Source organism: Mesoplodon bidens (genome assembly GCF_964165515.1).
Source record: "Mesoplodon bidens genome assembly, chromosome: 15".
NCBI classification, from domain to species: domain Eukaryota; kingdom Metazoa; phylum Chordata; class Mammalia; order Artiodactyla; family Ziphiidae; genus Mesoplodon; species Mesoplodon bidens.
Genome location: NC_138171.1, coordinates 65,444,483 through 65,470,467, shown reverse-complemented (window position 1 = coordinate 65,470,467; position 25,985 = coordinate 65,444,483). Strand labels below are relative to the sequence as shown.

The 25,985-nt window shown below is 63.1% G+C and overlaps 6 protein-coding genes across 14 annotated transcripts in view; 3 read left to right on the top strand and 3 right to left on the bottom strand.

Annotated features, from left to right (window-relative positions):
• The window catches only part of MAPK8IP3 (mitogen-activated protein kinase 8 interacting protein 3), a 48,497-nt gene extending 41,347 nt beyond the window's left edge, over nucleotides 1-7,150 (top strand). For 4 of the 5 annotated variants that reach the window (XM_081257099.1, XM_081257098.1, XM_081257102.1 and 1 more), the window contains exons 13-30: nucleotides 172-228; nucleotides 320-490; nucleotides 1,026-1,152; nucleotides 1,328-1,423; nucleotides 1,511-1,669; nucleotides 2,188-2,353; nucleotides 2,613-2,795; nucleotides 2,866-3,055; nucleotides 3,166-3,285; nucleotides 3,361-3,441; nucleotides 3,524-3,591; nucleotides 3,713-3,861; nucleotides 4,245-4,416; nucleotides 4,500-4,613; nucleotides 4,808-4,846; nucleotides 5,037-5,216; nucleotides 5,326-5,475; nucleotides 5,551-7,140. In XM_081257099.1, the coding sequence (XP_081113225.1) occupies nucleotides 172-228; nucleotides 320-490; nucleotides 1,026-1,152; nucleotides 1,328-1,423; nucleotides 1,511-1,669; nucleotides 2,188-2,353; nucleotides 2,613-2,795; nucleotides 2,866-3,055; nucleotides 3,166-3,285; nucleotides 3,361-3,441; nucleotides 3,524-3,591; nucleotides 3,713-3,861; nucleotides 4,245-4,416; nucleotides 4,500-4,613; nucleotides 4,808-4,846; nucleotides 5,037-5,216; nucleotides 5,326-5,475; nucleotides 5,551-5,672 (2,344 nt within the window). In that variant the 3' untranslated portion in view covers nucleotides 5,673-7,140. Of the gene's footprint in view, nucleotides 1-171; nucleotides 229-319; nucleotides 491-1,025; nucleotides 1,153-1,327; nucleotides 1,424-1,510; nucleotides 1,670-2,187; nucleotides 2,354-2,612; nucleotides 2,796-2,865; nucleotides 3,056-3,165; nucleotides 3,286-3,360; nucleotides 3,442-3,523; nucleotides 3,592-3,712; nucleotides 3,862-4,244; nucleotides 4,417-4,499; nucleotides 4,614-4,807; nucleotides 4,847-5,036; nucleotides 5,217-5,325; nucleotides 5,476-5,550 lie in introns of all 5 variants that reach the window. The other variant, XM_081257100.1, reaches the window with a different exon arrangement.
• Nucleotides 7,151-7,206: 56 nt separating this feature from the next.
• On the bottom strand, nucleotides 7,207-8,709 carry NME3 (NME/NM23 nucleoside diphosphate kinase 3). Of its 2 annotated transcripts, none has more exons than XM_081257120.1 (5): nucleotides 8,383-8,709; nucleotides 8,174-8,304; nucleotides 7,915-8,016; nucleotides 7,738-7,850; nucleotides 7,207-7,638 (listed from the first exon to the last, which is right to left on the bottom strand). In XM_081257120.1, exons 1-5 carry the CDS (start codon nucleotides 8,426-8,428, stop codon nucleotides 7,521-7,523), a joined length of 510 nt encoding a protein of 169 aa, XP_081113246.1. In that variant the 5' UTR covers nucleotides 8,429-8,709; the 3' UTR covers nucleotides 7,207-7,520. The 2 variants fall into 2 exon arrangements, with proteins under 2 accessions (XP_081113246.1, XP_081113245.1); XM_081257119.1 differs by having other exon boundaries at nucleotides 7,746-7,850.
• Nucleotides 8,710-8,757: 48 nt separating this feature from the next.
• MRPS34 (mitochondrial ribosomal protein S34) lies at nucleotides 8,758-10,078 on the bottom strand. The gene is made up of 3 exons (XM_081257118.1): nucleotides 9,707-10,078; nucleotides 9,515-9,557; nucleotides 8,758-9,426 (listed from the first exon to the last, which is right to left on the bottom strand). The coding sequence occupies exons 1-3, from the start codon at nucleotides 10,025-10,027 to the stop codon at nucleotides 9,134-9,136; spliced, it is 657 nt and encodes a 218-aa protein (XP_081113244.1). The 5' UTR covers nucleotides 10,028-10,078; the 3' UTR covers nucleotides 8,758-9,133.
• An 83-nt stretch (nucleotides 10,079-10,161) lies between these two features.
• On the top strand, nucleotides 10,162-13,254 carry EME2 (essential meiotic structure-specific endonuclease subunit 2; the record flags this gene model as incomplete). Its single annotated transcript, XM_081257112.1, is given in 12 exon segments — nucleotides 10,162-10,212; nucleotides 10,216-10,387; nucleotides 10,588-10,724; nucleotides 11,136-11,228; nucleotides 11,933-12,024; nucleotides 12,201-12,294; nucleotides 12,468-12,509; nucleotides 12,511-12,587; nucleotides 12,764-12,824; nucleotides 12,826-12,937; nucleotides 12,940-12,953; nucleotides 13,041-13,254. Coding segments are annotated over 12 exon segments (1,113 nt in total). The 3' UTR covers nucleotides 13,209-13,254.
• Nucleotides 13,255-13,791: 537 nt separating this feature from the next.
• SPSB3 (splA/ryanodine receptor domain and SOCS box containing 3) lies at nucleotides 13,792-20,005 on the bottom strand. 2 transcript variants are annotated; one of them, XM_081257110.1, is made up of 7 exons: nucleotides 19,904-20,005; nucleotides 18,485-18,622; nucleotides 15,470-15,644; nucleotides 15,202-15,389; nucleotides 15,020-15,122; nucleotides 14,817-14,942; nucleotides 13,792-14,600 (listed from the first exon to the last, which is right to left on the bottom strand). In XM_081257110.1, the coding sequence occupies exons 2-7, from the start codon at nucleotides 18,608-18,610 to the stop codon at nucleotides 14,266-14,268; spliced, it is 1,053 nt and encodes a 350-aa protein (XP_081113236.1). In that variant the 5' UTR covers nucleotides 18,611-18,622; nucleotides 19,904-20,005; the 3' UTR covers nucleotides 13,792-14,265. The 2 variants fall into 2 exon arrangements, with proteins under 2 accessions (XP_081113236.1, XP_081113237.1); XM_081257111.1 differs by lacking the exon at nucleotides 19,904-20,005 and adding an exon at nucleotides 19,369-19,595.
• NUBP2 (NUBP iron-sulfur cluster assembly factor 2, cytosolic) lies at nucleotides 18,616-25,682 on the top strand. Of its 3 annotated transcripts, XM_081257113.1 has the most exons (8): nucleotides 20,392-20,444; nucleotides 20,790-20,915; nucleotides 22,808-22,926; nucleotides 23,021-23,219; nucleotides 23,963-24,117; nucleotides 24,233-24,343; nucleotides 24,449-24,518; nucleotides 25,076-25,682. In XM_081257113.1, the coding sequence occupies exons 1-8, from the start codon at nucleotides 20,429-20,431 to the stop codon at nucleotides 25,219-25,221; spliced, it is 942 nt and encodes a 313-aa protein (XP_081113239.1). In that variant the 5' UTR covers nucleotides 20,392-20,428; the 3' UTR covers nucleotides 25,222-25,682. The 3 variants fall into 3 exon arrangements, with proteins under 3 accessions (XP_081113241.1, XP_081113240.1, XP_081113239.1); XM_081257115.1 differs by lacking the exons at nucleotides 20,392-20,444; nucleotides 20,790-20,915 and adding an exon at nucleotides 18,616-18,670; XM_081257114.1 differs by lacking the exon at nucleotides 20,790-20,915 and having other exon boundaries at nucleotides 20,352-20,444.
• Nucleotides 25,683-25,985: the final 303 nt, after the last annotated feature.

Below are 25,985 nucleotides of genomic sequence, written 5' to 3'. Positions count from 1 at the left end.
CTCGCCTGGGAGCCCCTCTTGTCTGATGATCCAGTCCGTGTGTCCATGGGGAGGGTCCCAAGCAAGGGAAGCAAGAGGGGCCCGGTGAGGGGGGGGCTTGGTTGGACTGGGTGGGGCCGAGTCAGGCTGGGCATGGCTGAGTGGGGCCTCTCCCCCTGCCCTCCCCTGTAGAGCATCCCGAGAGCATCCGTCTGTCCAGGAGAAGAAGAAGTCCACCATCTGGCAATTGTGAGTTGGGGGCACTGGGAGGGCACTGGCAGTGGCCGCTGGGGAGGTCTCCCCTCAGACCACCCCTCACCCCCTATGCTTCGGCTGGCAGCTTCAGCCGCCTCTTCAGCTCCTCCTCAAGCCCCCCTCCGGCCAAGCGGTCCTACCCCTCCGTGAACATCCATTACAAGTCACCCACCACGGCCGGCTTCAGTCAGCGCCGCAGCCACGCCATGTGCCAGATCTCCGCCGGCAGCCGGCCCCTGGAGTTCTTCCCAGATGAGTGAGTTTCTAAGGCCTGCCCTGCCCTTCCCCGCTGGCCTGCACAGGGGGAGTCCCTGTGTCCCAGGGCCCCTCCCCTCCAGGCTCTGAAGCAGGACCGGTTTCCACCTTGCTGCTCTGGCGGCTGTGCTCAGGGGATGGGGTCCGTAGTGGGAAGGACACTGACCAGGCATCAGGGGTCACGACCTCTCCGTGCACACCGTGTGTACCCCTCCACCCTCAGTGGGAGCACTGGATGTCCCTCAGCAGAGGCTGCGCTCCCCAACAGGCCCTCCGCTTAGTCCCGGAGGCCTGCGCCTTGCTCCTTGGGTGACCCCTAGCAGGCAGCCTGCAGCCATTTCAGGTGCCACCAGGGCTGTGGGTCCCTACCAGCTGGCCCAGGGCAGCGGCTGGATGTGGCCTCCAAGCCTAGAGCTGGGGAGAGCCCCCTGCCGTCAGATGGGCACCCGGCAGGGACGGTCCAGGTCCAGGAGGGAGAGCTCCGGGGCGGCAGGCATGCTCCCTGCAGACACAGTAACCTGCCCTTCCTCCACCAGCGACTGCACGTCCTCTGCAAGGCGGGAGCAGAAGCGTGAGCAGTACCGCCAGGTGCGCGAGCACGTGCGCAATGACGACGGGCGGCTGCAGGCCTGTGGCTGGAGCCTACCAGCCAAGTACAAGCAGGTGCTGGGCGCAGGGCAGCGTGGGGGGCGCTGCAGGCGGGGAGCCCCTGGGGAGCCCCGTATGCGCCCAGGGCCCCAAGTCCAAAACCTGGAGGACCGGGTAGTGGACTGCAGCCCCACACGTGAGCGCAGGCCAGGCCTGCCGCCCACAGCGCCCCTCTGCCTTGTTCCTGCAGCTGAGTCCCAACGGGGGCCAGGAGGACACCCGCATGAAGAACGTGCCCGTCCCCGTGTACTGCCGCCCTCTGGTGGAGAAGGACCCGACCATGAAGGTGAGCCCCGTGGAAGGCGCGAGGCTGGGAGAGGTCCCCCTGCCCCACAAGCCCATGAGGCCGGACCTCACGGCCCTGTCCTCCCAGCTGTGGTGTGCCGCGGGCGTCAACCTGAGCGGCTGGAAACTGAGTGAGGATGACCCCGGGAATGGAGTCAAGCCTGTGCCAGGCCGCGACCCTCTGACCTGCGACCGGGAAGTAGAAGGAGAGACCAAGAGCAACCACGCGTCCCCCGAGAAGAAGAAGGTCAGAGTGGCAGGCAGGGCCAGGGCCACCTTCTGCTTCTGCCATCCCGATGGCTCTGCTATGACTAGTCTGGGTGGGAGTGACAGAAACGGAGGACAGCTGGGGACAGTGGCGGGAGACGGGGGTGGCCTAGTCCCCTGCCGGCGGGTGGGGCAGCAAGGAGGAGCAGAGGCTCAGGGCAGCCAGGCTGGGGCAGGTCTGTGTCTGCCCAGGAGCCGTGTGAGGGGCTTAGTGCCTGGAGGCTTCACTTTCTGTCCCGGCTCGACGTGGGGGCCAGTGACTTAACCACTGGGAGCTCAGCCTTCCTCTGAGGAAGGGAGGCCGTGTGTGCCACGACTTAGGCACAACGTGCAGTTCTGAGTTCTCACCGTCCTGGCGACAAGGGAGGACATTCAGGTCCCCTAAGGCCACGGGTAAGGCTAGATCCTGAGATATTCCAGGATCCCCCCCACTCGCCCCCCATTGCTGCTACAGTAGTGAGCGCTCAGGCACCAGCCCGTCCCTGTGCTCGGAAACAGGCAAAGGAGCTCCCCGAGGCGGACGCCACCTCCAGCCGCGTGTGGATCCTCACCAGCACCCTGACCACCAGCAAAGTGGTGATCATCGATGCCAACCAGCCGGGCACCGTCGTGGACCAGTTCACCGTGTGCAATGCCCACGTCCTGTGCATCTCCAGCATCCCCGGTGAGTGCTGGGCCCCTGCTGCTGGCCGGGAGTCAATGCGGAGCGTCCAGGGAGGAGCTGTCTGAGCTCCCTGCTCAATCCTGTTAATGATGCAGGAGGAAACCCCTGTACAACGCTCACCCGGTGACAAGGAGATGGGGTGGCATCACAAACAGCCCCTCCCTTCCCCCTGCACCCTCACCGGGACTGGAGCTCTGGGTAGGGTCCCGTCATGGGGGCTTCTCAGCGCGGGGTGACGGGGCTGTGACTCTCCCTCCAGCGGCCAGCGATGGCGACTACCCTCCGGGGGAGATCTTCCTGGACAGCGACGTGAACCCTGAGGACTCTAGTGCAGACGGCGTGCTGGCCGGCATCACCCTGGTGGGCTGTGCCACCCGCTGCAACGTGCCGCGCAGCAACTGCTCCTCCCGTGGGGACACCCCAGTGCTGGACAAGGGCCAGGGTGAGTCCTGGGCCTGAGCCCGGGCGGCTGTCTTCTCTCACCCAGCCAAGCTCACTCCTCCCTTCCACAGGGGAGGTGGCTGCTGTCGCCAATGGGAAGGTCAACCCATCTCAGTCCACGGAGGAGGCCACAGAGGCCATGGAGGTGCCAGACTCTGGGCCCAGTGAGGCAGAGGCAGCTGCGGTGCGGCCTGGGCCCCTCACAGAGCACGTCTTCACTGACCCGGCCCCTGCCCCACCCCCCAGCACCCAGCCTGACAGGTGGGCTCTCTCAGGTTGGGGCAGCAGGGGAGGAGCGGGGGCGGGGACTGGCAGAGGTGGGCAGGGATGGGCTTCCATGAGCTGCCCTGGAGCTGCCATCCTCCCTGCAGTGAGAACGGGCTGGAGACGGACGTGAGCGGTGTGCAGCCTGAGCCGGAGCCCAGCGGGGACACCGCAGGGGCCAGCAGCAGTGCTGCACCCACCATGTGGCTGGGAGCCCAGAACGGCTGGTAGGCTGGGCCTTGGGGGCCAGGGTGGAGAGGGTCCCCTGGGCGAGCGCCCACCCACTGTGCCGCCTCCCACAGGCTCTACGTGCACTCGGCTGTGGCCAACTGGAAGAAGTGTCTGCACTCCATCAAGCTGAAGGACTCCGTGCTGAGCCTGGTGTGCGTGACCCCCGCCGGGGGCCAGGGTCGGGAGGGCCGAGGGCAGCCGGCCTGAGCCCGGCTCACCGCCTTCCCATTGCAGGCACGTGAAAGGGCGAGTGCTGGTGGCTCTGGCCGATGGGACCCTGGCCATCTTCCACCGAGGTGAAGGTGAGGCCTGGCACAGTGGGTGGGGGAGCAGCATCTGACGTCCAGGCAGGGCGTGAACCACCCGCACCGTGAGCAGAGGTGGCCTGGCCAGGCCTGAGCAGGGGTCGCGGGCTCTCTACAGACAGCCAGTGGGACCTGAGCAACTATCACCTGATGGACCTGGGCCACCCGCACCACTCCATCCGCTGCATGGCCGTCGTGTATGACCGCGTCTGGTGTGGCTACAAGAACAAGGTGCATGTCATCCAGCCCAAGACGATGCAGATTGAGGCAAGTGCAGGCTGGGGCTTCCACACACCTTCTAATGGACTCTGGTGGGGCTTCGTGGTGTCAAAGGAAATGCACTTAGGGAAGCGACTGGTTCATCCAAGGTTGTGGGCCAACAAAGGGCAGCTGGGCTGTGAATGCTTGTCTTTCTGGAGCCCACCTGCTGCTTCTCTCTGAAACAAGCAGATCGGGGTCTGAATGGGCCCCCCGCACCTCCTTCGGGCACTGCTGTGGGGTGGGGCTAGGGTGCTGGGGCTTCTCCTAGGAGCCAGGACCCAAGGGAGCAAAGAGGCCCTAGAAAGGTGCCCATGAGCTGCTTCAGGGACTCTTGGCCATGGCAGCTTCAGGGCCCCCCACCCCGTTGACGGGCTGCCCTGACCCCACAGAAGTCGTTCGACGCCCACCCACGGCGGGAGAGCCAGGTACGGCAACTGGCGTGGATCGGCGACGGGGTGTGGGTGTCCATCCGCCTGGACTCCACGCTGCGGCTCTACCACGCCCACACCCACCAGCACTTGCAGGATGTGGATATCGAGCCCTACGTCAGCAAGATGCTGGGTGAGGGGCCACCCCAGCCGGGCATGTGGGGGCAGGAGGGTCCCTCGAGCCCGCCCCGCTGACCTGCCTCCCCCCACCCCCAGGGACAGGCAAACTGGGCTTCTCCTTCGTGCGCATCACAGCCCTGCTCATCGCGGGCAACCGCCTCTGGGTGGGCACCGGCAACGGAGTTGTCATCTCCATCCCGCTGACTGAGAGTGAGTGACCCACAGACATCTGTAGAGATGGCCTGGCTGCCACTCACAGGCGCATGTCAGGGTTCCAGGGGCGGGTGCGCTCTGCCAGGACACAGGAGGATGCGGGATGCCCTAGCCGCAGCCCTCCTCAGCCAGTCCCTCCCGTGACCACTTCTCTCTTCTCTCTTCCATACTCCGCCCCTCACCTCCCCCAGCCGTGGTCCTGCACCGAGGCCAGCTCCTGGGGCTCCGAGGTAAGTCCGGAGCGCCTGCCTCCTGCTCTCATAAGGAAGCCCCCCACTGTGGACACCCTGGGGGCTGAGGCTGGCCTTGCCCCTCGGACTGGCTCTGGCACCAGGCAGGCCCCACTCTCTGCCCTCAGCTGCTGGAAAACTGGTCCTCCCAGTCAGCAGGTTCAGCCCCTCTGGGACCCTCTCTCTCCAGCCAACAAGACGTCCCCCACATCTGGGGAGGGGGCCCGCCCAGGAGGCATCATCCATGTGTACGGAGACGACAGCAGTGACAAATCAGCCAGCAGCTTCATCCCTTACTGCTCCATGGCCCAGGCGCAGCTCTGCTTCCATGGGCACCGTGACGCTGTCAAATTCTTTGTCTCCGTGCCAGGTGAGGGGCCGGGCCCCACTCCCTGCAGGGCTGCAGCCATGGCCTCCCTTCAGGAGCCTGCATGGGGGGCTCCGGCTGCCCCGCTGAGGTCCCTGTGCCCTGATGACAGGGAACGTGTTGGCCACTCTGAACGGCAGCGTGCTTGACAGCCCCTCCGAGAGCCCCGGGCCCACTGCCCCCACCGCAGACGCCGAGGCCCAGAAGCTGAAGAACGTGCTGGTGCTTAGCGGCGGGGAGGGCTACATCGACTTCCGCATCGGTGAGTGGGCGCCGCCGGGGCCCCAGGTGTCCCCGGACAGGGGTGGCCCCTTCACGGCAGCTGTGCTCTCTCCAGGTGATGGAGAAGACGATGAGCCCGAGGAGGGTGCAGGGGACGTGAGCCAGGTGAAGCCCCTGCTGTCCAAGGCCGAGCGCAGCCACATCATCGTGTGGCAGGTGTCCTACACCCCCGAGTGAGGCTGCGGCCCGCCGCCACCCCACCCTGCCTGATGCCACCTGCCACGTGTACATACAGCCCCGCCCACCTGCCCACCACCCACCCAGGGAGCAGCCTGCCCGCAGGCAGCCAGGCGCCCGTCCACCCCACTTCTAGCCTCTCAACCTGCAGCTTTCACCTTCGGTCCGGGCCTCCCCATGAGCTGGCAGAGAGCACAGGGTCTGGCTGGGAGTGGGGAGTGGGGTGGCATCCTGACCAGGGAGGGGCAGAGCCTCTCGGGACACCCTGTCCCCAGCAGCTCCTGGCTGGCACCCAGCCCAAAGCCCTCCAGGCCCGAGGGCACTTCAGGACCAGAGCGAGGCAGAACCCCAGGGTGGGTCGGGCCAGGGAAGCCTCTACAGGTGGCTCCGAGCTCCACCCTGGGCTCCCCACTCCAGTCACTCATTCCCAGGATCTCTCCAGGGAGTCGAGCAGGGACTTCACCCCACTGAGTCTTCCCACCCTAAGTCCACTTGCCTTTGGCTGCTGCCCATGGGAGTGGGGGGTCCAACCCTCAGGGAGTTGGCCCAGTTGCTAGCCTTCCCTGGGCTCCCCCTCCCCCATCCCTGCCGCCCTGGGAACTGGCATGAAAGCACGTAACCACGTTCCCTGGGGCAGCTGCCTGAGAAGACAGACACACCCTCATCCCACTCAAGCCCCATGATCGTCCTGTGTGGCGGGCTCTCACCGGCCCTCACTGACCTGTGTCCTCCCCGACCCTGCTAACTCTCCCTGGGCGAACACCCACCTTGTAGGAGCAGGCCCCTTGAGTCCCACCCCTCCCGGAAGCCCCTAGGGTGGAATTTCTCAGGCTGCCAGGGCAGCCCCAAGCCTCAGGAAGAAGGGGAGGCCCCTGGCCTCTCCCGGGGTCAGTCCTTGGATGTAGGCTCAGCCTCAGGGTGATGGGGAAAGGTGTGCTCCAGGGCCTGCCTCCTGTGCAGTCTCCAAGGAGCCCAGCTCCCAAGACACGCTACTAAGTGCCTAGGGATAAGCGGTGTGGCCTGCTCCCTTGAGAGCATCTGATGATAGGCCACCGAGCAGAGGCCCAAGGGTTAAGGACAGGAGCCGCCTCCAGCCGGCTCTCGGCGATGGCGCCTGCCTGCTTTGAGGGGCACCGCCCTGGACTGCCAACTCCCCCACCTGCCCAGGCCTTATTCCTGTTCCTCGAGGCACCGATCAGGGCAGCCCCAGGCCCTGCTGCCCACCCACCTCCCACCAGAGAAGCACAGATCTTGGGCAGCCATCCCATGAGCCCAGCTGGCCACCGCTGCGGCCACCTGCAGCTGCAGGCTTCTCCCTACCACCCTGCCACTCTCCACTGTGACGTACGTCAAGTCCCTTGTCTGTCCTCACAGGGCCTGAAGTGACTCGGGGGTTAGCCGGGTGGGTGCAACTGGGTGACACGATTCTCCTCAGGCTTTGGCCCTGCAAGTGAACCTACATATCTGCTCTGTAAGTAATAAATGTCTTAACATCATGCTTCTGTGTCCCTGAACCCAAACCAACTCGAGCACAAAAGTTTTCCTCAATTTATTATAAAAAGAAGTACTGGGACAAGCCAAGTACTAGGGTGGCACCCTGCCACATTCCAGACGTGCTGTAAACGGGCGCAGGCCGGGCTGGGCCTCCTGAGAACCTCAGCCAGGACAGGAAGGCCTGTAGCAACCAGAGCTCCGCAGGCATGCACCACCTGCCCTCCTGTGCCCCCTGCCACAGGAAGGGTATTCTGAGCTCCTAGGGATGGGGCCCACACGTGTGCACACCTCCGGGGCCTGAAGGATGCGGAATCACCCACAGGCCACTGCAGACGGGCACGTCTGCCCGACCGGCTACTCGTACAGCCAGTGCCCGGTGCTGTCCTCCCAGCACAGGAGCTCGTCCGCGCGGAACCAGAGCGCTATCTCGCGGCGGGCGCTCTCCACCGAGTCGCTGCCGTGAATCACGTTCCTGTGCAGGAGAGGCGCGCGTGAGCGCAGGCCCGGAGCAGACAGAGCTCGGGCAGAGAGCCCCGCGCAGCCCAGTTCGGGGAGTCGGAACCGGCCTTACTTGCCGACCTCGATGCAGAAATCGCCACGGATGGTGCCAGGCGCGGCGTCGGCTGGGTTCGTGGCCCCGATGAGCGCCCGCGAAGCGCGCACAACGTCCAGACCCTGCCACACCTGCAGACGGGGTCCGGGGTCAGCACGGGGTCAGCGCGCCGCCCTCCCGCCAGCCAGCACTCACCATGGCCACCACCGGCCCGGAGCCCATGTACTTGACCAGGCGCCCATAGAAAGGGCGCTCACGCAGCTCGGCGTAGTGCTGGCGCAGCAGCTCCTCCGAGGCCTGGGGAGGGAGGGGGGACGAGACGCGTGCTCCGGGGACCCCCATCCCCCACGCGCGGGGACCCCGTCTCCCCCTGCACCCCACCCCGCCGCGCTCCCCACGCCCGGGGATCCCGCCCCCCGTCCCGCTCCCCACGCCTGGGGACCCCGGCCCTCACCAGCACCAGCTTCAGCGCCACCAGCTTGAAGCCCTTCCTCTCGAAGCGCCGAACGATCTCGCCCACGAGCCGCCGCTGCACGCCGTCGGGCTTCACGGCCAGGAAGGTGCGCTCGTGCACGCCGGTGTACGCTGTGGGGACCGCCGGGGTCGGGGCGCATCAGACCCGGCTGCACCCCCTACCCGCCCCGCCCGGCCCGCGCCGCTCACCCGCCGGGAAGAGGTTGGCGAAGATGGTCAGCACCAGGCAGATCATGATGGCGGCAACGGGGCTCGGGCTGCTCGAGGGCCTCGGCGGGGGCGACGCGCGGGCCGGGGCGGGGCCTGTGCTTAAAGCGGCCTGGTCGCCGGGCGCCGCCACCTCGGTGGACGCGCAGAGGGGGTGCCTGTCGTTCACGCCGACGCCGGGACCTTTGCGGCCGCGCCTGTGACTCCCGAATCCCCTCAGGTCTCCCCACCACCGGGCGCCTGCGCGGCACTCCTCTCACCACCCGGCCGTAAGCAGCAGTGTCAGCCTGCTCCTCCCCCACAGCCCCGCCAACAGCCCGCTTTGGTACCCAAACTCAAAGAAGCCACATCCCAGGGCTGCTTCATGTGCCTTTATTCGCGTTCAGTTTCTACGTGGGTCCCGGCAGAGGCAACAGGTCATAGGGAGGGAAGCCAGCGTGGAAGTGACAGGAGCCAGCACCGGGGCTCCAAACCTGCGGGCCCTGCTGCTTCCGGCTTTTCCCCAGCAGCCACCTCCTGCGAGGCCCCCTCAGTCAGATCTGCGTGTTGGGGCAGCGGGGACAGAGGAAAGACACAAGGTGCAAGGTCTGACCCCACCCTTTTCCAAGAAAATGTAGAACCTCAACAAGTCACGGGGAGGTAGGATCCGAGCTCCCAGGGGGCTGATTCAGGTGTAACCGAAAATGGTGGCCACTGCCTTGCACCCTTGCGGCAGCCTGCCCGCTCTGGCATTTTAGACTGCGGTGCCCTTGGTCTTTCTCTTCGACTCCTGGTTCTCAGGATAGTCCCAGGGATCAATGCGTATCCTCTTCAGATTGAGCATGGGCTCCTCCGTGCTGGTGTCTCCATTTCTCTGTCGCTCTGCTAGAATCATTGCGCGGAGGAGCGGCGGGTAGGGCACAGTGCACAGAGTGTCCTCCGGCGCCGGCGTGAAAGCGGTGAAAGACTCCTCCTCGTGCTTGGGCACCAGCCGCCAGTCGTGGTACATGACCTGTTCTATCTCCCGAGCCTCACTCTCCGTCTTTCCTGGGGAAAGAAGGACGAGGCTTCTTGCACACACGTTGGCGGAACAATCTGTTGCCGGTAGCCTCCCCACCGGGTTTGGACGCCTTACCTTTGAAGGTCAGGACGCCCCAGGCCTTCCCGTGGTCCAAGTTCTGCAAAGCAAGTGGGGAGGAGATCAGCTCAGAAAGCTCACTTGCCCAGGGTTCGGGCGACAGGACATCCCGTCCCACAAAGTCGCGCGCAGGGGAGACAGTGGTGCCCCGCGGTGCCGGGAGCTGAGAGGTGGGCACCGTGCACGCACCTGCGCCGTGTAGTCGGGCCGGACCCGCGTGAGGCGCCAGTAGCACGGCTCGTCGTGCTGCCACAGCCAGGACTTGCGCGTGACAAGGCGGCCCAGGCCGAAGAGCGGGAGGCGGCCGAGCAACTGCAGGAGGCGGCTCTCGCGGCGCACGTCGGCCCAGGCTCGCGCGGGCAGCTTGCGGCCCAAGTGCGGCCGCGTCAGCGTCTCGTAGTCCAGGGCGTAGCGCTCCGAATCGCGCGGCCGCTCCCGCTGTTCGCGCAGGGCCCGCACGCGGCGGGCCAGCTCGGCGATCAACCGCGGCCGAACCTTCTTCCGCGCCATGGCCGGGCAGCCTCCGCGCTCCGGCCGGAAGATGCGACCGCGCGCCGCGGGGCGCGCCCGACGCCGGAAGCGGCGGGTGTCCCCCGCAAAGGCGTCCGGGCGCTGCCGGAAGGGGAGAAGAGGCCGGGCGGGCCATGGCGAGGGCCGGGTCTGGGAGGGCCGGAGGCTCGCGCCGGGGCCGGGGATAGCTGCAGACCCCGACCTGGGAGATCTCGGACTCGGACACCGAGGGCCCCGCAGGCGAGGAGGCCGCCGCCAGGGTCCGGGATCCGGCGGAGGAGTGCAGGGCGGCGGCCGAGGTGCTGCGGCGGCTGCGGCCTGAGCAAGCCGTGCGGCGCCTGGCGGTGCTTGTGGACCCAGGTGTGGGCGGGCGCGGACAGCGGCCTGGAGTGGGGAGCTCGGCCTTGGGGAGCTTGTTTATCTGCGCTCTGGGAGCCAGACGGGAATCAGTATGTTAGTAACACGCTCTGCAGGCTGTGGGGCTGCTGTCCCCACCCAAGTAGTGTTCTCTCGTGGGGGAAGGAAGGAGTGACAGCTGACTGTCCCTCTGCCCCATCCAGCCATTCTGGAAGATGCCGGTGCCGACATCCTGATGGAGGCTCTGGACGCCCTGGGCTGTGAGTACCGCGTGGAGCCCGAGCGCCCTGCCTGGAGCCTCAGGTGGACCAGAGTGAAGCCAGACCCTTGCCCCCTCAGTGTGAGTGTCCTGGGTTTACGGAATGCAGCCCTGGGTTGGGTGTTTTATGTGACAAAGCTCTTTTGAGAGGCAGCTGTAGCAATTGTGCACGTTTTACGTACCAGTAACCTGAGAACGGGGAACGCTGAGTGAATGGTGCCCAGGCCACTCTTGGTAAGTTGTGGGCTGGGATCCAGAGCCTGAATGCAACAACTGCTGAGGGATGCTCCATCCCAGCCGGGCTGTGGCCACAGGTGTTGCTGCGTGGCAGACCTGCACTGCTTTTAGTCTCAGTAGAAGGTGGGACGCTGGGTTTCTGTAGAGCAGTCCGGGAAGAACCTGCGCAAGCCTCAGGTCTCCTGGGGTGCCCAGACCATGGCCCGGGGTGCACGAGGCCAAGGGTGGGCAACAGTGCCCTGTATGTTCCCACAGGTGCCTCCTGAGGTGTGGGCTGCGGATGAGCACGACCGGCTGCTGCTGCTGGAGCCTGAGGAGTTTCTGCAGGGCATTGTCCAGCTGACCCAGGTGCGGGAGGGAGGGAGGAAGGAGTAATCCCTGACCACAGATCGTGAGGGGCTGGGTTCCCTATTTTGGATGTTGTGGGTGAGATGGGGGAAGCCAGCCGGGCTCTTGGCCCGGGAGCAGGTGGGAGCCACGGCTGCTTCTTGAGGGTGGAAGCCAGGATAAGGAGGGTTCTCTTGAGAACTGAGTCAGAAGTCAGGTGGTAAACTGCTGAGAGGGGGCCTGGCGACTAGGGCTGTAGGCTGGCTGTGCAGTCCACCTTGTGACACCCAACCGCTCAGCTGCCGCCTGGCGGGAGAAATAGGGATCGCTCAGCTGATGTTTGCGCCAGAGTGTCATTAGGTTAGACCCTCTGCCAGGTCCCAGAGTTCAAGGTTCTCTGTTTATCAAGCACCTGTATATGTCAAGCAAATGCCAGGCTGGGGTGCAGAGGTGGACCAGGAATGGGGAGGAGGGTTGAGTCTAACTCTTCTAGGAGCCTGGGGTGTGCCCGGGTTCTTTCATAGATCTTCTTGATCATGTGGGAGGCACAGAGCTGGTTTTCTAAAGAGAGCTGGTTGGGCGGAGGAGTCCACCCCTGTCTCCTCCCAGCACCGCGGGGTTGTTCTTGGGCTCACTCCCCTGCTTCCTGCAAACTGGTGGTGGCCGGTGGGCCCCCCCCGCCACAGCCCCGAGGAACAGGTATGGTAAACCTTCTTGGCTTGCAGACATGTGGCCCAACCTGTAATGTGCCCTGGATCACTCCTGAGAGCCCTGCCTGCCTCCACCTGGCTGTCATTGGGCTGGATGTTTACCTGTGGTACCAGTCACCCTAACACCCTTAGCCAGCCTGCCTGGGATGGGAGAGTTCGGGCGAAAGGCAGGGGTGGCCCTGGGGGCTGGTGTCACAGCTAACCCTCTCCCTTGGACGGGCTCTGGGGGCAGGAGGAGAACCATGGAGGGTGGGGAGCCAGAGGGACGGTCACCTTTGCACAGGTCTTACCAGTCCAGCACCCAGGAGACATGGCAGCCAGAGCGTTTAGCGGTGGCTCGTGCCGAGGTGGCAGTTGGCTGGCCCGAGGTGGGGGAAGTGAGGACAGTTGGGCTAGGCCAGATGGTTGGCATGGGCTCTGGCCCTTGGGCTGCTCTCCGAGACCCAGCAGGGGCTGGTTTGGCACGTGGGTGGCACGTGGGGTTGGTCTCAGCTGGGTGTCCCCCATGGGAACCCTCTGATCCACACCCACGGGCTCATCTCCTTCTCAGGCCCTGGTGCTCCTGCAGCTCTGGGCAAACGTGGATGTGCTTGCTGTTGGTGGCCTCCTGGCAGGAGCTGAGTCAGCATGTGTGTGCCTTCACCAAGGCCCTCACCCAGCATCCCTTCAAGTGTGTGACCCTCACCCTGCTGGGGGCTTCAGCGGGAGGGGTGGGAGTGCCAGGCAGGGTGGCGCCTCTTTGGCCTCTAGAGCAGAGGGGGCTGAGGGTTTTGTTGAGCTGGGGGCGGGGCGCTCAGGAGAGGTGATGAAGAGTCTAGGCACTTCCTGGCATCCTCCCCTTCCCAGGGAGTCTCGGGAGTCTGGGGCCTTTTCCTTCTGCACCACCGCGTGCTGGGCAGCAGCCGAGAAGAGTGGCAAGAGATGGCACCAGCCTGCAGGGGGCCTGGTGGCAGCAGATCAGGCAGTTCAACTGTGTCAGCCCGGCTGTGGCCAATGGTGTTGTCGCCGCCTTCCCTCCCCCTGCCTTCTGCAACAGGTGGGCCCCCCGCCCCCCAACCAGACTCCCAGATATGGAGGCCAGGTCCCCCAAGGCCTGCCCCGCCCATCCCCATGCCCGCCCTAGGTGTACGTGGCCTGTGGCATGGAGCAGGGGCGCCTAGCCCTCCTGGCTGACCTCCCTGTGAGGATGGGCGAGGGTGTGTGGCCCCATAGGCTGGGACCTGACCTCTCTCGCCGCATCTGCCTCTTCCTGACGACCAACCCCAACCTCCCGCTGGACCTGGGCTCCTGACCACGCCTGTGGTACCGGACGGGCCCTTCTCCCACCTACTGGCAGGACTGTATGCAGCCCGCCCAGGGAACAGACTAGAAACCATGAGCGGTGGTGTGCGGGAGCGAGACACCCAGTACGAACTGCACCAGGGCTCTCAGGCAGGTCTGACCCCAAGATGGGGGCGCAGGAGGGGCAGCAGAGTAAGTTCTTGCATAACTGGGATGAGCAGAAGACGAAATTCTTTCTCTCCAGGAGATGCCAAGCCGGCTGGAAGGTCTGGAGAAGATGGGGGCAGGGCTCATATGCCCTGGGCCCTGTACACACTGGCAGAGGGGCTGCTAGCCAGCTACGACAGGCAGGCAGGGCTGGGCAGCGCCTCAGGGCCCCACAGGGCAAATGCCGGTCACCTGGAGGCTGCGGGGGTGGGGGAGGCGGGCACCTTCAGAAAGGAGAAGCATTAAGACAAGGTCTTGAGGGAGAAAAGAGAACCAGGCCGTGACTCCTCAAGGGTGCTGTGACCCCCCCAACAGGAGAAAAGCTGTGGACACCTGTGAGCCCCAGGCCTCAGTCTGACCCCTTTCGTTCCATAGGTATGTAAGCATGAGACGTAAACTGTAAGTTTATTACGGTCGTTTTCAGCCTCAGACGAGAGGAACAGCAGCTGACAACATGCAAAGCAAGTTAAGAAAAACCCAAGTCCGGCAGCAACAGCAGGAAGAGCCGACCTCTCACGAAGCCGTCCTCCTCACAGGCAGCAGACCAGCCTCCCAGGCCTGCAGCCTGAGTCCAGACATGCTGGGGCAGCAGCTCCCCAGAGACTCTGAGAAGGAAGGTGGCTGCTCCCACACCCGGCACAGGAAGCAGACAGACTAGGAAGTCCGGGTCTCCGGATCACAGGGATAATGGCCCCGGAGCCCCTGTAGCAAGGCCTCTCCCAGCCTCGGGTGGCAGGGCGGCAGCTGAGACAAACCTTGGTTCAGTCCTCCCTCTCCTGTTGCCCTGGAGGGTGGTCCAAAGGGAGAAACAGAGGAAACGCCATCCCAGCTACAGAAGGCAGTTTTCACTGGGAAACAAGCTAGGTCCTTCGGCAGCGCTTCCTCTGGCAGCGCCGGGTCTCGGGGCTGCTGGGATTGGCCGTGGGCGAGGGCGTGGGGAGCTTGCGGTGGCCGCAGCTCATGCTCAGGACCCAGCCCAGCTTGTGGTGCAGCACCTGCTTGAGGCCGGGCGGCAGGGGCAGGCCCTCAAGCGTGTCCCCAGAGTCGGGCCGCAGCTGGCGCAGGCGGTAGCAGCACAGGTACTGCAGGGAGGTGACGCTGGCACAGGAGCGGATCACCTTCATGCTGCTCTTGGCCGCCGTGGAGCACACCATCGGGTAGAACCTCTTATTCTGCAGCTTGGTGGCTGCCACTCCTGGGGGTGGGGAGGTGGCACAGCCTGAACCCTAAGCTCAGGCTCTCCTAAGGGGACGAAGGATGCTGGGATTTCCACCTACCCCCCGCCCTTGCCCGGTTCTGGGGACCCTGGGACCTCAGGCTTCTGCAAGGATGGCCTTTCAGGGCCCTCAACCTCACCAGGAGCTCAGTAGCAGCCACACTCTGTGGGCACGTGTCAGAGTCACGCCCTCACCTATGCACTTCCTGTTCTTAAAAAAGGTCAGCGTCCCATGCCAGGTGTCCAGGTGCACGCCAATGATGGAGCCCTGGCCGAACCGGGAGGAGAAGCTCGTCTTGTCGCCCTTGTGGTGGAGGAGGCCTGGGGGCGGCAGGGTCGGGGTGAGCCCTGCAGCCTCAAGGCCCCCCAGCCCCGCCCACCCTGGGGACCCCACGCACCCGTGTAGGAGAGGCCCCAGCTGTCCTCGTCCCGGCCGAGCAGGCTGCAGAACGTGTGATGGTATTTGTCCAGGTCCACATCCGATGTCCCAATGCCCACCATCTGGAAACGGCGGGACTGGCAGAGGGGGCTGGGGACCAAGGTGCCCGGCACCCCTCCCCCCACCCTGCCGGCCCCTTACCATGTCAGTGCCATAGACGGGCGAGGTCATCTTGATCTCCCAGAAGTGCTGGCCCTCCCCCAGCTCCTTGGTACCCCGGATGGCCGCTGTGCCACAGCTGTACTCCATGTGGAAGTTGACCTTCCGGTTGTCACAGCTCAGCAGGGTGGCCGAGGACTTATTCAGGTCATCCCAGACCCAGTCAAAATCTGTGAGAGAAGAGGCCCAGGGTGGGCAGGTTCCCCCCGGCCCAGAGGCCCGCCCACCCGCCGCAGGCCCCCACACTCACACTCGTCCTCCTCCCCGCAGCGGCAGTCCCTGCCCCGGTGGGCGGCGTGCAGGCTGCCGCAGAAGGCCTCACTCTGACTGTCACAGTCGCAGAAGGACTCCCCAGTCACAGGCACGGCGCTGGGGATGGATGATGGCAGAGATGCATACTCGGGGTCGGAATCTGAGTCGCTGTGCTGAGGGGAAAGGGCCAGCTGTTTCCACCTCTTGCCCTCCACCGGCCCAACCGACCCCTTCCCCCACCTGCCCTGCCACCCACCCCAGGCCCACGGGTGAACGGCTGGACGCCCCAAGGGAGGGATCTGGGGCTTTGGCCTCAAAGGGCCTCCTCAGGTGTCAAGGGCTCAGCCAGCCAGCCACAGTGACCCTGGACACCTCTTCTGGCTCAGGAGCTGCAAGGGGGCCTCCTTGCCAAAGGCCTACCACGCCGGTGGCTTCCTGGGAGTGGAGTAGAGGACCCCGGAGGCCCAGCCACTAATAAGCCCCAAGACAGGGCTGCATGCTTAGCCATCGTCATTGTCCAGAGGACATCTAGCTTGTGATAAACGGGAGCATGACAGCAAAGTCCACTGCTGACCTAATGAAGGCACAGCTGGGCTCCAGGGGGGCTGATGGCTGTGGCAGGGCCTGCATACCTGTCTCAGGCCGTGGCCCCCTTGTCCATGCAAGGGTGTGCTCTCAACCCCCATCACAGGACCCTGACGAGCAAGCCCCATGGTCTCAGGCTGCGGCAGGAAAACATTCAGTTGGGCCTTGGTCCTCTGCATGTGGCTCTCAGTCCTCACAGAATGGACTCCAAGCCTTGAGGGCCTGATCTTGGCCCAGGGGCCAGACGCTAAGGCTGAGCTGGTCTGGTTCTGGGGACCAGCTGACCCACAGACCCTCCTGGAGGCCAGCGAGGGTGCCTCTGTACACCTTGTTGTTCCTGTTCTGGAGCCACGTGGGCCCCTCAAGACACCCACCCAGGCTCTGACATCTGGCTGACCAGTGAGGGCCTGGGGTCTCAGGTCCCAGGGGTGCAGGCAGCCTCTGCATGCCTGCTCTCTGAGCCCTCCCAGCTTTGCCTGGGGTCCTGGTGGGGCTCTGGCCTCCACCCTCACTCTCCTGGCCTCTGGGTGCTGCTCTGGCTCCCCCTGAAATGCCCTCTGCACAGTGGTCTGGGTGACCTGTTCAGACCTGGGAATTCTGCTGCCTTGAAAACAAAGCCCACAGACTTACTCTCATCAGAGAATATAAGACCCCCCTCCCTGCCCAGCCGCCTCCTCTGCTCTGTCCACCCCTGTCCCCATGGGGCAGGAGTGGGGGTCTGTTTGCCCCTGGATGGCTTTTGGATACCACTTCAAAGAGGCTCTTTCAGCCTCTCACGCTGCGTCCTCTTCCTTCTCCTCTTCCTTTCTCGTAGGCTTCCCTGACGCTCTCCTGGGTCCTGCTCACCTGCCTCCTCCCACCAGAACTGAGTTCCTTTGTTATTGCACTCAGCCCCAAATGCCACACAGGAGCTCTGGGAATCGATGACAGAGACAGCTCAGGGAGCGAGGAGGCTGAGCCCCAGTTGGAGACAGACGCCAGCAAGGACAGTGCCACCAGGCCCAAAGCACCCCACTCGCGGGGAAGAGCAATCCCCCACAAGCCAAGGCAGGCCCACTGCTGCCAGAGGAGGCAATCCCTTCCCACCGAGTCAGGAGCCAGGGGCACAGACCTGAGCACTGCTGGCCCTGGGGGTCACACTGCTTGGCACCCAGCACATAACCCCCTGTGCAGAGGGCAGACCCGGCCCCACCACAAGCTGTAAGGAGAGCTTAGAGCAGCGGAGACAGGGATGTGTGTGTTCGGCCTTCAAAGGTGCTGGGGTGACACGCTCTCTCCATCCACACGTGCACACAAGTACTCCAGGCCCATTAGGTGACCGGATGAGCCACAGGTGTGTATCAGACAACGCACCCCCAGCCCCTGGATGCCTCCCACATCCCACAGCGGTGAGCCAGAGAGGCAGGGACAGACAGGAGAAAAGACTGCTCCAGGCCACGTGGTCAGTGGAAGCTGGAGGCGGGACAGGAATGCAGGCCGAGGCCTCTTGCTGGCCCAAGCAGGGAGCTAAGGGAGGCCCCAGGAAGGGGACCCAGGATGTCGCCTCCAATTCTGCCCCAAGCCCTGTTGCTTCCACGGGACTCAGCTGCCCTCACTGAGGGCTGGGGAGGATAGGCACCTGTCCCCACCCAGACAGCTGGCTGAGCCAGGGCACCCAGGCAGGGTGGATATGACAGAGCAGAACCAACTCACCCCAAGATCACCCTGAAAACAACAGAGGTGACTCAGGGCAGAGCCAAAGCCCAGCTCTGGTCTGAGAGGTTCAGGAAACTGACTCGTGAAGCCCTCCCCACAGGCCCCCCACAGCAGGCACAGAGGCCACACAGCCCCGCCACCCCACCCCAGTGGTGGGAGTCAGCGTGGTGAGGCTCTGGTTGCAAACCCCTCAGGTCCATCAGGAACCTGCACTGCAGACAGACAGCTGAGCTGCCCTCCTCACGGCCTCTGTATTCCTGGGCCTTGCAGAGCTCAGGGTCCTGAGCACAGGAAGGCTCAGGAATGTTGGTCTTTACAGATCAAAATCCTTTTTTTAGATGCATATACACAAACATTGAGTACAGACTTCAACAGGCAGAGGAAACGTCCAGAAGGCTGCACACAGAGGTAACAACAGCTACCCTTGGGAAGCGGTTGGGTAAATGGAATGAATAAGTTTTCGTTAAATGAACTGACCAAAGTACCCATTAACACCCTCTTCAAAGACAAAAGTCTACAGAGGAATGTAGTATATGCCTTGAGGTCCTGCCACCCAGGGCCACGTGTGTCCTTAACCAGTGTGAAGAGCCTGGGGGAGCAGAAGCAGAGCGCACGCAGGGGACGGTCTGACAAGGCTGGCCCTGTTTTCTGCCCTCAGAGGCATCTTTCTCTTTCAGTCTCAGTTCAGGCAATGTGTAGTCCAGCCATGCCCACCTCACCCACTGGAACCTACCTGCCCATCAGAGTCGTAGCCCCAGTTGGTGGACCCTGCAAGAGCCACAGCCCGGGCATCCGCATCTCGGCGAGCTGCGCTCAGGACAAAATGCCATGCTCTGCTGCTCCGTGGGCGCCTGGCCATGGTGGGCAGGATCTGGAAGAAAGCACAAGGTCTGAGCAGAGAAAGACATATGACACACCGGTAGGTCCCCCAGCACCCCCTGCACTTGGCCCCCAGACTGTGCCAGCCCACCCAGGGTCCGGAACTCTCTTCACAAGCTCATACCTCACTCCAGTGTCCGAGTACCTTGATGAAACCCAGGTAGAGAGCGTGGAATGCCATCCTGACAGCCATGACTCTCAAATGCCTAGCTCAGCCCCTCTCCGAGCTCGGCCTCAGGACTGCAAATGTCCCTCCTGCACATCCCTCAAGCATCTCAAACCTTGCCTGCTCCTCCTCCATTCTCCATTTTGACAAACGGCACCTCTAGCCTCCGAGTTCCTCATGCCAGACACACAGCAGTCATCCCCAACACTTCTTTCCTCCCTCCCCCCATGGCCTCACAGCCCTCCGCGCCCCACACCGTCTCCGAAACATGTCCTGAATCCCTCTCCACCCCTGCTGCCACCTTGCCTACCCCACCCACACACAACTCGTCTCCGCTCTGGCTCCTCCCACTTCATTCATTACAACCGAGCATTTTTTGAAATACAAATCTTAAAATTTTAAATTAACGAGTTTTTAACTCCTCAGGGCTTGCCACTGTTCTTAGACTAAAATGCAATATCCTACAAAGCCTACAAGTTCCGGCCCCGTTCCGGCTGGTAGCTCTTTCCAGCCCTTTGCCCACAACGCTTTCCTCTCCCCTCTTTGGCTCTCAACTTCCATGCCCGACTTACAATAATAAGTCGCTCTCTGTGATCATCTACTTCCCGGCTCTGCCCTGGTTTGAAATCCCCAGGAGGGCCCTGCCACGACCCCGAGGGGCGGCAGTGAATTAGCGCAGACAGAGCTTTTGAGGGATAGGAGCCCGTCTGCAGACCAGGGTTGGTTACTGGAACCGGCCAGAGTGGGCCCGGCCTAATCCTCGCCCTCCACCGCCGCAGCAACAGTAAGCGCCAGGCCGTGCACGCGCAATGCACGGCCCCGAGACTGACCCCGCTGCAGTAGGGATCGCTTCCCCATCAGGCATCGCACTGTCTCAGGATCGGTGGGGTTGCGGGGTTCCTCCCGCCCGCCGCCCCGCCCGGCCTGCGGCGCAGCGCCTCGCCAGCCTCGCCCGGCCCTGCCGCCGCCGATGCCGCCGCAGGAACAAAGGCGCGCCGGCCCCGCCGCCCGCAGCTCCGAAAGGTCGGCGGGCGCGGCGGGGTCGAGCCGGGCGGGGCGGCCGGGCCCGGGAGACCCGGGGAGGCGCGGACGCGGCCCGCCGCTCACCTGCAGCCGCTCTGCGCCGCTGCGCTCAACCCGGCCTGCCGTGCCCTACTTTCCGCTCCCGAGCGAGACGTAAACAATCCCCGCCCTCGCGGCCCGCCCCCTGCGCCGCATTGGCCCCGCAGCGCGCGCGGCTCGGGGCTACGGGGGAGGGGCGGTCCCCGAGGCACACGCCTCTTGTTGAGAGGCTGCTGGATCTGTCAATCCTGACCCGACGTCCCCATTGGCCACATGGCAAGCGGTCGGAGACAAGGCCCGCGCGCCCATTGGACGCGGGGCGAGGAAAAGAAGCGGCCTCACGCTGGGGCGTTGACACGGAAGTGGGTCCAGGTCCTGTACGTCGTCTGCGCCGGAACTTGCGTGCCCCCTCGTGCGACCTGATTGGCTGAGAATAGCGCGAATGGGCCTATCAAGAGGAGCCGGGGGGAGGGTTCGCACTGTCCATTGGTCCGAAGGCACTTCACTCAGGCAGGGAGGCGGACTGTGCGAGGAGGAAGTGGTTGGAAGCAGTGCGGCCACCCGGGTGGGATGGAGGCGGCAGCAGGTGAGTGTGCTGGGCTTCGGGGCGTTCTCGGTCCGCGGGCACCGGGGGAAGAGGGAAGGGGCCGGCCCGCAGCTGCTGGTCAGGGCTCCGGGTTTTAGCACACCGTCTTAATTACAGTGTAAAGGTCTCAGAGGTGCTCGCGTGCGTCATTACGGCGCTTAGAAGGAAGTCTTGTTTGAATAAGGAGCTCTAAGAAGGAAAAACTGGAACGTCACATACTCGAGTTGTTTGTAGAAGTATTATTCTGCCTTTTAAGCCTTGATTTAAAGGAAAGTTGCGTGGGACGGAATACGTACATTGGGCACAATCGGATTCGCACAGCTTAACCACGTTATCTTCCAAAAGACTTCAGGTCTGGTACCATGAGCACAAAGCTCTTACAACGCTGGATTCATTCATCGGATTATAAAAGTAACACTGGAGAGAAAAATCTGAAAAAGTTTGTTATGATAAGGGCAGACTTGCTACAAGGTGAGAGGAATAGCTTCTAGATTGATGGATGAAGGTTTCTCTTTTAACTAAGGGGGAAGTGCACATGGAAAGTAGAAAAGCCTAACGGGCTTTGCAGTAAACCTCCCTGTGCCCAGAGGCAACTCCTGGTGTCACTCGTATCTTTCTGGAAACTTTCATACTTGTCGAGCGTATCAAATAGTCATGGTTTGGTTGGACTTAAGGTTTGACTGGGCTTTTTTTTATCCATACAGGGGGCCCTTTACTCCCCTCCATGAGGAGATACTACTTTCCTTTGCCCCTTCCAGGGCAGCCTCTCACATCTAATAGGCACTCGGATTATCGTTGATAATCTGTTTATAAACTTTTTCAGTATACTTACAAGTGAAAGTTTCTTCTGGTTGGCTCCTAAGGATTGTTGTGTGAGAAGTCACTTGGGAGCAGCAGTGTCCTGTGTGATGCTCAGGCAGATAAAGTTCCCCAGTCCCACCAGTGAGGAGAGCAAGTCTTCACTATTAGGGGCTTGGCAGTGCAGCACCCGCACAAAGGGCGAGTAGGAATCAGGACCCACATCTGGCTTGTTCTTTCCCTAGTTTCTACCAGAGCACCCCTCCCCACACCAAAGAAAGGTGAAATTGATTCCCAAATAGTTTTTGATATTAAAGCAATTTAAGTAATAGCCTTTTAAGTTGACGCAGAGGTGGCCTGAGGCATGTGTCCAAGGTATTTGTAGGCAATGATCTGGGTGGTTGGGGGGGCGCCCTTTCCTTGTCACCTTACGAGATGTCTCGGCCCCCAGTACCAGACGGAGACCCAGGACAGGCGCTAGAACGCACCTGTGACAAGGACCTGCTGGAAAGCCAGGCCAGGAGCACTCTGAGTTCTTTCTAGGGAGGCTTTGGTGGCGGGGGCCTCTGAACCTACCCATGAGAGATGGGTCAGGAGGGGGGACAGTGTTTATTCACCTTTCGTTGAGCCCCTCCTGGGGACCCGGGTATGCAGTGAGGGTGGTGGAGTGAGTGAGCGGCTTGCTGCAGGCCAGGCAGGAGTCTCGATGGTGAGGTCCTAAGGGCGCTGGGGCAAGAAGGTGGGCATTTTGCAGGGGGCTGAGGGTTGTTTGTATGCAGATGGCAACCGCTGTGGGGAGGCAGGGATTGGAATGGTGAGTATTTACAGGGTGGCATTTCAGGCTCATTGAAAGGAAGAGCAGCTGGGGCAGAGCGACCAACAGGGCTTCCCAGAGTGGTTGGGCCCGGGCCTGCCTGGGGCATGGCACTGATGCCTTGGCCACCCTTGTGTACCCAGGGTTTCTTAAGGCACGATCTTCAGCCATCCAGGTGACCTGACATCCGCACCCACAAGATTGTGGTTGCTTCCCCAGAGCTGTGGCCTCCCTCCTGAGAACTGGAGGCCAGGGCTGCCTTGAGTGCCTCTTCTGACCCCAGGGGAGGGGGTTGGGCACCTACAGATCAGACCTCAGAGCCGTGAGTGCTGCCCTGGCACAGGTGTACCTCCTGACTGTAACGAGCGCCCTATTTACGTTAGTCTCCACCCATTTCCCTTGGAATCAGCTGGGAGTCTTTAGCTCGAATTGGCCTTGTGCCCATGAGCTCACAGGTGTGCATGCTGGAAAGAGGAGCAGTTTGAGGCATTTCCTGCCCCAGCAGCCCCACTCCAGACAGAGCGGGAGCAGCCATTTTTGAGGAACTGGTAGGTTGGGTCTGGGGCCTGCTGGAAGCCCTTTCGCAGGGGTGTGTTTGCTCATGCCAGGGTGATGGAGCAGGTCTCAGGACTGCCCTGGTCTCAGGACCTGGGATGTAGGAAGTATCTGGTGACCCCGCAGTGAATGGGCATGGAGGGCGGCTGGTACGAAGGAGAGCCCTGCCCTCCTCCCCTGTTGTCCTTCTGACTAGAGCCTGGAAACCTGGCCGGCGTCCAGCACATCATCCTCGTTCTCTCGGGAAAGGGGGGTGTTGGGAAAAGCACCATCTCCACGGAGCTGGCCCTGGCCCTGCGCCACGCGGGCAAGAAGGTGAGTGCCTCCCATCTCCTGAGCGGCCACCCCTGCCCCTTGTGGGCCTTGGCCGGTGCCCTGCATGCCGCGTGGACGTCCCGCCTCCTTGCAGGTGGGTATCCTCGACGTGGACCTGTGTGGCCCCAGCATCCCCCGCATGCTCCGGGTGCAGGGCAAGGCTGTGCACCAGTGCGACAGTGGCTGGGTGCCTGTCTTCGTGGACCAGGAGCAGAGCATCTCCCTCATGTCTGTGGGCTTCCTGCTGGAGAAGCCGGATGAGGCAGTGGTGTGGAGAGGCCCCAAGAAGAACGGTAATAACCAGGCAGGAGACAGCACTGTCAGCCTGCTGGCCTCCCCAGCTGCCCTCTTGGTGCAGGAGCCCCAGGGCTGCTGGCTCTCCTCCACACAGCCCTCCCCCCACAGCACCAGCCTCGGGTAAAGTTCGAAAGACTCTAGTGCTGGCCTTTTCATTTCCAAGACTCTCCCGCTGTGCACCTGAGCAGTCAGCCCGCAAATACTCAGACAGGGCCTGGGGGGGCAAGAGCATGAGAGCCAGCTGTGAAGCCTTCAGCCACCTGGTCCATCCCCTGGAGCTCAGACCACCCAGCGTGGGGTGCCTGGTGGGGCTCTGGTGCCTTTGCACAAGCAGACGGCATTAAACTCCCTCCGGTGGGCAGAGCGAGGCTGCGGGGTGTGAGAGCAAGCTCGGGGCGGGGGCTGCTTCCGGGACACGCTGGCGTGGCATTCCACCACAGGCCACCTCTCTCGGGCACAGATACCCACCCCAGGAGGGTCCGCGCTAGCCATCCTCAGCTAAGGCCCGATCAGAAGTCCGTGGGGTGGGGTGGGGAAGGGTCTCCCCACCTTGCTGTCCTCATCCTGCCCCTGGTGAGGAATGGCACACGCAGCTCTCAGGGTGCCCGGTGGTACTGGAACCCACAGACACCACCCTGCCCCAGGGCTGGGAGGAGGCAGCGGGCTTCGTGTGACCCCTTAGTGAGACCCTGCCTCGCCTGCTCTCTCCCTGACCCCGGGCCACCCTGGGTCTCCGCAGCACTGATAAAGCAGTTTGTGTCCGATGTGGCTTGGGGGCAGCTGGACTACCTGATTGTCGACACGCCCCCAGGGACCTCTGATGAGCACATGGCCGTGGTGGACACCCTGCGCCCCTACAGCCCCCTGGGGGCCCTCGTGGTCACCACGCCCCAGGTACTACGGGAGCACCCTCACCCTGGGGCAGGCGCTTTGCCCTACTCTTTCCGCTCATCTTGGCTGAGTTTTCGGGATGCCCATCAGCTGGTCCCGTCTCTTTCCTGGTCTCCAGGCAGTGTCCGTGGGGGACGTGAGGCGGGAGCTGACCTTCTGTAAGAAGGTGGGGTTGCGGGTGATCGGGGTTGTGGAGAACATGAGCGGCTTCGTCTGCCCACACTGCTCGGTGAGTTGTAGGATGTCGCAGGAAGTCGGGGGTATGGGTGGTCGGCCCCTCCCCTTTGAGGGTGGTGAGAGGCCTGGAGGTGGACCCCGCACCTCTGTGTTCTAGGAGTGCACCAACATCTTCTCCAGGGGAGGCGGCGAGGAGCTGGCCAGACACGCTGGAGTCCCCTTCCTGGGTGAGCGAGCCAGGGCTGCCCCGGGGCCCCTGCTCTAGGTGGCCTTACCTCCCTACGCCTCCTGCACCCAGGGAAGAGGAGAGGAGGGTGGAAAGTCCTGTCCTCCCTGAGCTGCAAGTGTCAGCTCATCTCTAACAAATTGGTTCCCACCAACTGGAGAGAGGCAGCCCCCCGGGCTTTGAGCGGGTGTCTGCGGCTAAGATGCCTGCTGAGACCATGGAGGTGCAGAGGGGCGGCCGAGGCTCTGCAAGCCTGTATCAGGGACGCCGGTGGCACAGGACCATGTCCCCAGCACTCACCCTGTGCTTTCTTCCAGTGGCCAGAGCCCTAGAGGTGGTGGGGCCGGGCCTGCTGGGCGGGTTGCTGGCCGTCCCAGTGGAGACTGAGGCCAAGAGTACCTTCCTGCCAGGCACCTCAGCAAGAGGTGTCTGCTCTCGGCTAAAGTGGCACTGCCAGCGGGCTCCTGGGCCGTGGGGAGTGTGGACGTGGCCTCCCGGCCCCGGGCTTTGCTCTCACCACCCGGCCCCTTCTCTGCCCCCTTCCTTTCTCTCTCCCAGGCTCTGTGCCCCTGGACCCCAAGCTCACGCGGAGCCTGGAGGAGGGCCGAGACTTCATGCAGGGGTTCCCCGAGAGCCCCGCGTTTCCCGCACTCTCTTGCATAGCCCAGAAGATTCTGAACGAGGTGCCTGTTGGACTCTCCTGACCGAGACAGTTTGAGTGTCTCCTCTGTGTGCTGTGGGGCTCGTGCTCACAGCCCGGAACAGAGGTGGCAGCAGGGTTCCTGAAACCCGTGGCTCTGGGCCGCCGTCGCCATGTGCTCCTCTCCCTGTGGGCCTGCCCTGAACGTTTCTGGTGCTTCAGCAGCATCTCAGCATCAGAGCCACTGACAGTCAGTGGTTCCGCCTGGTCGGCCTGTGGTAGCGCCCGGGGATAGCGTGAGGTTGCGATGCCGTGGCCTGACCTCCCTGGTGGCGCAGCTCGGTACTCACGCCCCAGACAGACGGGCTGCTCCCGACAGCCAAGTCTCCACATTGTTCACAAAGCTTGTGTGTCTGGGAGCGCACTGGGCCTATAATCCTGGTGAAATAGGCAGCAGCACCCAGTAAGGTGTCAAACTTGTAATTCAGAGGAGCCCAAAATAAACGCGTCCCACCGCCGTGGTTACAGGTCTGACCTTTCTAGATCATTCTGCTCTGGTCCCGCCTCCCTGGCTTAGTGTCACCATGTCCTGTGGCGGACAGTCAGCGTCCACTCCCTAAGTCCCAGGAACTGGGCCAACAGCCCTGTCGTCGACAGGCTTCTGAAGACTCGGGTGAAGATACGTTTGGGGAGAGTTTGTCGGGTAACTTGTGATGTGTGAGTGGCCATGCTTGGCCCAGTGAGAGCTAAGTGCCCGCCCCGCCCGCCGTGCTGCGGGCCTGAGGGGTTGAGCTGAAGAGCAGAAAGGTGAGTGTGAAACAGAGTCCC

Coding starts and splice junctions, on each gene's coding strand:
- NME3 (XM_081257119.1), bottom strand. CDS start 8,428: ATGATCTGCCTGGTGCTGACCATCTTCGCCAACCTCTTCCCGGCGG. Junction 8,017..8,173: donor TGGCGCTGAAGCTGGTGCTG/GTGAGGGCCGGG, acceptor CTCCCTCCCCAG/GCCTCGGAGGAGCTGCTGCG. Junction 7,639..7,745: donor GTGGCGATTTCTGCATCGAG/GTCGGCAAGTAA, acceptor TCTCCTGCACAG/GAACGTGATTCACGGCAGCG.
- MRPS34 (XM_081257118.1), bottom strand. CDS start 10,027: ATGGCGCGGAAGAAGGTTCGGCCGCGGTTGATCGCCGAGCTGGCCCGC. Junction 9,558..9,706: donor GGCCCGACTACACGGCGCAG/GTGCGTGCACGG, acceptor CTTGCTTTGCAG/AACTTGGACCACGGGAAGGC. Junction 9,427..9,514: donor GGGCGTCCTGACCTTCAAAG/GTAAGGCGTCCA, acceptor TTCTTTCCCCAG/GAAAGACGGAGAGTGAGGCT.
- SPSB3 (XM_081257110.1), bottom strand. CDS start 18,610: ATGGCCAGGCGCCCACGGAGCAGCAGAGCATGGCATTTTGTCCTGAGC. Junction 15,645..18,484: donor GCTACGACTCTGATGGGCAG/GTAGGTTCCAGT, acceptor CTTTCCCCTCAG/CACAGCGACTCAGATTCCGA. Junction 15,390..15,469: donor CTGCGGGGAGGAGGACGAGT/GTGAGTGTGGGG, acceptor CTTCTCTCACAG/ATTTTGACTGGGTCTGGGAT.
- NUBP2 (XM_081257113.1), top strand. Junction 20,916..22,807: donor AAGGGCAGACTTGCTACAAG/GTGAGAGGAATA, acceptor CCTTCTGACTAG/AGCCTGGAAACCTGGCCGGC. Junction 24,118..24,232: donor TCGTGGTCACCACGCCCCAG/GTACTACGGGAG, acceptor CCTGGTCTCCAG/GCAGTGTCCGTGGGGGACGT.